The following is a 7,982-nucleotide window of genomic DNA, read 5'->3' as shown; positions in this document are numbered from 1 at the left end:
CAAAACTTCCGAAGGTTCCAGGAGGTGGCGGGGGGCGGGGAAGGATGTAGCGAGGGAGGCGGGAGGGAAGCAGAGCGCAGGGGACTTGGAGGGGACCAGGGCTGCGAAGAGCTGAGCGGAGGTGGAGAGGTTTGGGAGCTCCCGATCCAGTGAGCAGCTCGCTGGGTGGAAGTCAGGCCCCCGGGGATCCGGCCGGCCCTCGCTGTCAGTCAGGCGACCCGGGAGCCGCCGGAGCTCCCCGCTCGGCTCGAAGGGGGCGAGGCTGCCCGCGGGGCTGTGGGGCGGGAGAGGGCGGAGTGGGGAAGGGGCGTCGCCCCTGTCGCCCCCGCCCTCTCCTTGATGTCATTGGACTGCCGCTGCGGGGTCCGCGCCACCTTTTCTCCATCCCACCCCGCCTGCCCAGCTGCGCTTGTCCGGGGGCTGGTCCAGCCCGGGCCGTTGACGTCACCGCCAAGTTTGCAGCCCCTGGCGCCCCACGTGTGGCGGCGGCGGCGGCGGCCAGGGAGGCGGCAGGGGAGCGCCTGCGAGCACAGTGGCCGCGGCCGCTGACAGGTCCCGCGCACCCCGGCTCCGCCACGCCGCTCACAGGTGGGGCCCGAGAGCAGTTTGGAGCAGCCGGGCGCGCACGAAGAGGGTGGACGGCTCGGCGCGGGCCTGCTGGCTCCCGCTCGGGCAGAGGGACTCCGGGGGACCTCATACCAGGGCCGGAGGGCGCGCCCCGGCGGGCAGGGGGGCCGAGGAAACAGAGAGGCACCGCCTCTCGCCGCTGTCTGGAGCGCACGGAGCTCAGCGGCCCCGGAGCCGCGCGTGCCCGCCCCGGGACGAGCGAGGGATGCACGATCGCTGAGCGGAGATCCGCGCCGAGAGGCCGCTGGGGCCGGGGCTGAGACGCTCGCCTTCGCCGTCGTCGCCAAGACCCCCATTCCGGCGACTCTCAGGGAACTGGGGCGCCGAGCACTGCCCCAAGACTCAGAACTTGGGCGACTCTTAAGACGATGGTTTCTTAAGCACGGCACCACGTCCCCCTTCCCACCCCCTCGACCGGAGGCAGGGATCCCGCGCGGGGCTCCCGGCGCTCCTCTGCCCTAGGAGCCCCGGCTGCCGCCTCCCCGGGCAGCTCGCACGCCGCAGGGACGCACGGGCGATGCGGCCTCCGTCCAGCGCGCAGGCCCTCCTGGAGGATGTCAGGGCACCTGGCAGGGTCCCGGCCTAGCATGGCCCGCGCGCTGCCCGACGTCGCCTCCGGCTAGGATGGCCCCTCCGGGCCCGGCCGGCGCCCACCCCACCTCGGCCGAGCCGCTGTCCCGCAGCATCTTCCGGAAGTTCTTGCTGATGCTCTGCTCCCTGCTCACGTCCCTTTACGTTTTCTACTGCCTGGCCGAGCGCTGCCAGACCCTGTCGGGCCCCGTCGTGGGGCTGTCGGGCGGCGGCGAGGAGGCGGGGACCCCGAGTCCCGGCGTCCTGGCCGGAGGCCCGAGGGAGCTGGCGGTGTGGCCCGCGGCGGCGCAAAGAAAGCGCCTCCTGCAGCTGCAGCAGTGGCGGAGTCGCCGGCCGCCCGCGCCGCGCGGCGACGGCGAGGAGGCTGCCTGGGAAGAGGAGACCCCCGGCCTGGCCGGGGCTCCTGGCGGCTCCGGGGCCGGGAGCAGCGTGGCCGAGGCCCCGCCGGGGACCCTGGCCCTGCTGCTGGACGAAGGCAGCAAGCAGCTGCCACAGGCCATCATCATCGGAGTGAAGAAGGGCGGCACGCGGGCACTGCTGGAGTTCCTGCGCGTGCACCCCGACGTGCGCGCCGTGGGCGCCGAGCCCCACTTCTTCGACCGCAGCTACGACAAGGGCCTCGCCTGGTACCGGTGAGCTGGCGCGGGGCGCAGGCGGAGGCAGCCAGAGCGGGCGGCGGTGGGCCGGCTCAGGTGGGAGGTGGGCTTGAGGGCGCCGGTGATGACCCCCAGTTCACCTCCCTTCGTTTCATGCGGAAGGCAAAAGGTCATCAGCAGTTGTCCTTAGGTTGAGGGGTCTCCTTCCCCACCGTGCCTTCTCTTTCCAGGGAGGTGGATGTTGAGGGAAGGAGTGGGCTGGAAATTTTGGCCTTAATTTTTTCTTTAGTCCATGGCATTCCCTTTCCCCCCGAATAGCCAATCTTGTCTTTTTTTTTCCTGCTCTGAGAAAGTATCCATGTTGTTAGCTAAAGAAAAGTTCCTTCGAAGTTAGAAACCTGCTCATGAATTATTAGGTTTGTAACCTAGTCGGTCCCTCTCCCAAGGAAGCCTGTTTTCACAGTCTTCTTTATCTTCTGGGCAATTCCCTGTGGTTAATGCAGTCTTTGCCAGCAGGTATTTATTTCCCTTGACCCTCTGCCAGATAATTGTCCTAGGTGGTAAGTAATATAGAGACTTAGTAAAAGTGTCAGGAACCAGAGCCTCAGTAGTTGGGAAATATACGTCTGAGCAAGTGCCAGCAGCCAGTCTCCGTGTTTGAAAGAAGGCTTCCTTGGCAATAACTTTTGTTTGGGGCGAGGAGTGAGTTTTCTAAAGTGCTTTGTGTATTTATTGGGAAGGGCACCTTTTGTCTCTGGACTGGCAGAAACTTCTAAAGACCTTCAAACAATTATCTTTGCAAATGAGGTAGCCAACCTTTTTTTTTTTTAGGAAGAAAAAGGGAAGAAAATAGGGACACTGGTTACATTGTAGAAAACCCTCCTAATACTGTTTAGGAAACAAGTCTGATTTAGATCTTAATCTTGAATTTGCCAGTCTTCTCAAATTCAGACCACCTTTAATAATAGAATCAGCCAAAGTCTAATAAATCCTAGCGTCACCTGGATTTTATTTCCTATATAGTCTTGGCCTCTTTTCTTTTCTGCGAGAACAAGGAAAAATCGTGTTGCCAGAATTTTCCATTTTATAAAGTTTTATCTTGTTCATTAAGTATGCGTTCTCCTTGTTATTTTAACTGAAACAATATTACAAAAGTTACAACACCATTTAGATATATTTCAAAAGCCCGCTAAATTAACTATTCACCCCAGAAACAGAAATGGACATGATCTGACAAGTTTATTTACTCGAGGGGTCAAGCACACCCTCAGATTAATTTCAGGAGCCAAATTGACAGTAACTTAACTTGTGAGAAAACATTTGGTCCTAAAAGTCAAATTCCAAGCATTAAACTCTTTTCAAACAGTAACTTTCCGTTTGTTGGAAAGAAAAACAAACAACCTTCCCTTAATATAGAATATATATCATTTAAAATCATCAGCCACTTAAAAAATTCCCTTGTGTTTCTGTCATTTGTGTTGTATCCTCTGGGAAGTTCTTATAAAAATGACCTGTTGAATCTGGAAACAACAGGTCCTTCTTTTTAGCACAAAGGCAGCTCTGTTTTTTCCATCAAGGACACAAGAAAGAAGTGATTAAAGACCCCTAAAACTCTTATCTAGAGCAGTTTGCGTTGCATTCGGCCTGGTCCTGTGCTGTAAGGGAACACGTTTCAAGCCGACTGCCTGAAACATCTGAGACAATGTTGGGCTCTGAGGTGCTGTAAAATATGGTGAAATATTTAGTACTAAAACCCTTTATTTTCATTTTGCCATTTAGATTTTATTTCCACAAAGTAGGATTGTTTCTTCTTATTCCAGAAATTGAGTATTTGAGGGCACAGTATATCTACAGACCTGGATCTTATTTTCCGTAGACCATTCTGAGCTCGTGTAAGAGAAGGAAGGTTTCAAGGTAACTGGAAACACAAGTATTAAAAAAAAAAGAAAGAAAAGAAAAAAGAGAGAGAATCATAAACATTTAGGCCTCTCTCTCGTTTGGAAACTGGATGCATGCCGTGAAGTAAATCTCTCCCTGGATTGTTTACTCCAGCAGAGGAGTTCCATAAAGCAATTTATGGTGGTTACAAAAATCATTGCACGGTAGACTTCATGGTTTGGTGAATTTAATTTTCTAAGTGTCGGGGCAATGTCTTTGTTTTACCATTTGCAGTGGTTTTTTATTGGATGCATAAATTTAAGTTTAACTCAATTACATAGAAAACTCATTAAAAAAATCCAACTTATGGAGCCTGGATTATGCGATTATTTAATGAAATTTTGCCACAGTTGTCTTTCATCTTGGCTCTGAACTTGGAGTTTGATGTTTGTGAGAAAGACTGAAAACTTAACTATGAAAAAGAAATTCCCCACACAAAATGCCAGTTAACTATTCAGTGAATTTTAGCCGCTTGTATTTGGCCAATATTTTAGAGTAAGAGATTTGGTTAGACCTTCTTGAGTCAGCCCCAAATTTGTAATATAAAATTTCTGCCACACTCTTATTGACCACACACACACAGACACACACACTCTCACACATATAGAGGAACAGAAAGAAAATCCCAGTATTTGCAGCTTCAAGTGAATCATGAAAGAGAAAAACCTGTATAATATTTTTAAGATGCTCACTCACATGGGAGAATCATAAATGTCTAGCCTTGTTGTTTTGCCTGGTGAAATCGCTCGGTTTGCCATAATAGTTTGTTGTGACAGCGCCCCCTACTGTCCCGACAAAGGGAGAATTCTGTTGCTATTAGGAAGTTTGAAGAAAATCCCTTGGAGAATGAGTTTGAGTTAGAAACTCCTGTTGCTGGGATGTGTCAGTAAATTTCTCTCGCTTGGAAAAAAAAAATAAAGTACTTATAAACTGCATCCTAAGAATAGTGTAATCAACAGTGTCTGCATTCGAACAAATTTGTAGGAGTAAATGCAAAGAAAATGAACTTATTCAAAATCTCTATAAAGGAAATTATTCTGATTGATTTAAAGCTTCCTACTATTACTCTAAAATAGATAAAACAAAGGCAAATTTTGATATGCCAGGAAATTTGTTAGTGATAATTTAGGATGCTTCGGTGGAGTCTCCTGGGTATGGAACTACGCTCTGATGGAGTTTAAAAAACATTCCACACGACTGAATTTCGCAGATGTGATATCAGTGCAACACGTGTCTGTGGCTTGCATGTCATAGGCAAACAATCCTTTGCGATGAACAGTCTCCATTTCCATTGTGTGTGTGGTGAGTTCATAAAGGAAAGTGGGGAATTGTTTCATTAGCTTCAAAACTTTGAGATCTTTTCTGGAAGTCAAGGTCGAATGCCTCTACTGTAGTTCCAGAGCAGGTGAGCTTAGAATTTAATAAGAAGGCGCTCTCTCTGCCTGTGTAGATCTGTAGCCACTAGAAAGTGTGGGGTTTTTCTCCTAAGACGAAAGATACCTATTTATGAAGTAAAGATGTGTGTGCACTTAAGTATGTATTAAAAACATGTGTATACACACACGACACACGTTTATATGTTTGGTTATATAAATGTTATATAGCCGTTTGGTTTCTGTGATACTTTCATACTGTGTTTCAGGACAAGATAGTAAGTATTCATTATCCACTCTCTTCTACTAGTCCATCTATTTCCTATGTTTTGATTCATTTTCTTAAGTAAGACTGGACAATTTCAGCAGAGATCAGTATCATTTAAATTATTTTACTCTACAGCATCCAGGAAGATCAAAGATTACTCAACTTGCAGTTTAGGAGTTAGTTCTCCCCTGGCTTCATCGGCATTTGGAGTTTTCTGGCCTCTTATGACCATTGCCTGTTTCAAGTCCACCAGGGAGGCAAACTGAACAGAGGAGCTTTCGCTTCCTCTCAGGAGAGACCGGCATCTCGGAGCAGCTGGGAGCAGCTGCAGAGGACCTCCGTGGGCTGTTTCCCACCCTCCTGAGCCACAAGGCCCTTCTGCGTGAAGGGTTGGAAATGAAATTTGAGCCAAGGGAGCTGCAGAGTCTGGCCACCCGTGCAAGGTCATAAGGACTTGGGTCCAGAGAGGCTCCTCTGTGCTTCCAGCAGAGTTAAGGACTGGGAAGGGACGAGGGGTAGGAGGAGAGTGGGGAGAATTTGCTTTGGACTCAGAGTCTAGGGTGCAAGTCTGTCCAGGGGGAGAGGGCATAATTTCTCTCCTAAATATACTTCACGGGAGCTCTCAGTGACTGGACGCTCTCCATCCACTGAGAGGTTGCAAGTAGCCCCTTTGGAAAGCCACGGTGCTGTCATTTTGTTCTCTGAATGTCTGGTCTCATCTCTGCATACTAGTGCTCCAGCCGTACAAGTGAGATAGTCTAGTTCCTGTGTGTGTATGTGCACACCCGCGTGCACGTGCGTGTGAGAGCGGACACCCAGTAGGTGGGGAAAGTGATGGAATTTATAGCAGAAAAGTTGTTAAGTGGTTGGGGGAACTTCTGAGCGATACTCAGACACCCAGGGTAGGGATCAGGCTTTAGGACTGTTGAGTCCAGGCATTAAAAACAACAACTACAACAACAAACCACGTATGGCATAGCCTGGAATTGGAATACCTTGTGTGAGTGAATATTCCTTTATAACGATGAGATTTATAACATGCTGATGTATTTTATGTGAAATGCATAGCCATCTATGAGTGAAAAATTTCCACAATATTGTAATCTCCTGCCTGCCCTGTAAAAAAGAAAACACTCTGGCCAAAATATTTGTCTCATATAAATAAGTCTGTTAATTGGCCAGGAAGAATATGTGCCAAATTTGTATTTTGGAGGGGTCATGGGAATGAAATAAGCCTGTGCAATTAATGACAGCAGGAGCTGACCTTGCATAGACCAGATGCTCACATCAGGAGAAGTGTGTTGCAGAGCAAACAAACTGACTTGACATAAACAACGAAAGGCCTCGTATCTCTCAGGGACACATTTGGACGACTGCAGATTGCGATTAACGTCAGTCGGACTGCTGGGCCTGGTCGGGATCTTTATATACTCAGCGCTTCTCTGTAGGGGGATGTCTTCCCTCACCAAGTAATAGTAACTTGGCTGATAAAGAGTGTCTTTTCTTAGTATGTTTCCCAATGATACTGGACTGCAAGCTTTTTGGAAATTTGTTTCTGCTTAAGTGGTCAGTTACAAGTGTGAAAATGAGGTTTCTTGTTAAATATATGCCGTTAGTATGTTATCAGAGGAAATTGTACCTAAATGATATTTTAGCTCCATAGTCTTTGCATTTATAGGAATGTGTTAAAAATGCTTGTCGGCATTTAAAACCTTTGCTAATTTGAAACAGTTTAAAAATCTCTGTGAGGGATATTGATATAGTTAATAAATAACCTTATGTGAAACCAGAACTTAGAAACGGACGAAATTCGGAGTTTGGTGCATTGTAGCATCTTCCCGGTTGCTTGCCTCCGGTGACGCAACTCTTGAATTTTTGCATTACTCATGTGGTCATGACTATTATGCCTCGAACATTTACATGTGTCCTATGGTCACTTGAGGAGTGTATTCCAGAAGTTCACAATTTGCCTGTTTCAGAAGCTGTCGAATTACAGTAAATGTAAAAAAGAAAAGAGGAAATGTTTATTAAGAATGAAGTTTAGTACTTGCCATTAGGCATGTGATATTCTTGCAAAGGTTAAAAAAAGTCCTGTGCCCGGGCTCTTGAGAGCAGCCCACTTTGAATGTGACGCATAGCGCCACCTAGTGGGAGGGAGAGTCAGCGGGGAACCCGAACAGCTTGAAAAGCTCATCATTATCAGAGTATATTTGCAGTGTCAATTTTAAAAAGGGAGGAAAAATCGTCTTAGGTAGCACTTACAGCAAGTATGATCTTCATTTTGCCTCTCTGCCTGAGCTCACTTCTTTTAGGCAGGGCGTCTGTTCTTTGGAGAGAAATAAAAGAGACTTGCCTTCACCATAAACCTGAGAAACAAGATATAAATGATTAGGAGATTTATATTAGAAATGCACATGACTGAAAGGAATGCCATATGCCCCAGATTAGTTTTGTTAGTGTGTTTTGCCTCTGTTTCTGAAAGCCAGCTTCAAATGAAAATACTTCCAGATGATTTTATTTCAACATCAGTAATGCAGCCTCTTTCCTTCCCTGTGTAGGACAGGCTCTGGAGGAGGGTCCCAGGATTCT

At 48.3% G+C, this 7,982-nt stretch overlaps 1 protein-coding gene across 1 annotated transcript in view; it reads left to right on the top strand.

The window, feature by feature from the left end:
* Positions 1 to 1,251: 1,251 nt before the first annotated feature.
* The window catches only part of HS3ST3A1 (heparan sulfate-glucosamine 3-sulfotransferase 3A1), an 89,725-nt gene continuing 82,994 nt past the window's right edge, over positions 1,252 to 7,982 (top strand). Inside the window, exon 1 of the mRNA XM_070561136.1 lies at positions 1,252 to 1,850. Within this exon, the coding sequence (XP_070417237.1) occupies positions 1,252 to 1,850 (599 nt within the window). The remainder of the gene's footprint in view (positions 1,851 to 7,982) is intronic.

This window comes from Equus przewalskii, chromosome 10 (assembly GCF_037783145.1).
Source record: "Equus przewalskii isolate Varuska chromosome 10, EquPr2, whole genome shotgun sequence".
Classification (NCBI taxonomy): Eukaryota; Metazoa; Chordata; class Mammalia; order Perissodactyla; family Equidae; genus Equus; species Equus przewalskii.
This window is presented reverse-complemented; position numbering and strand designations above follow the sequence as displayed.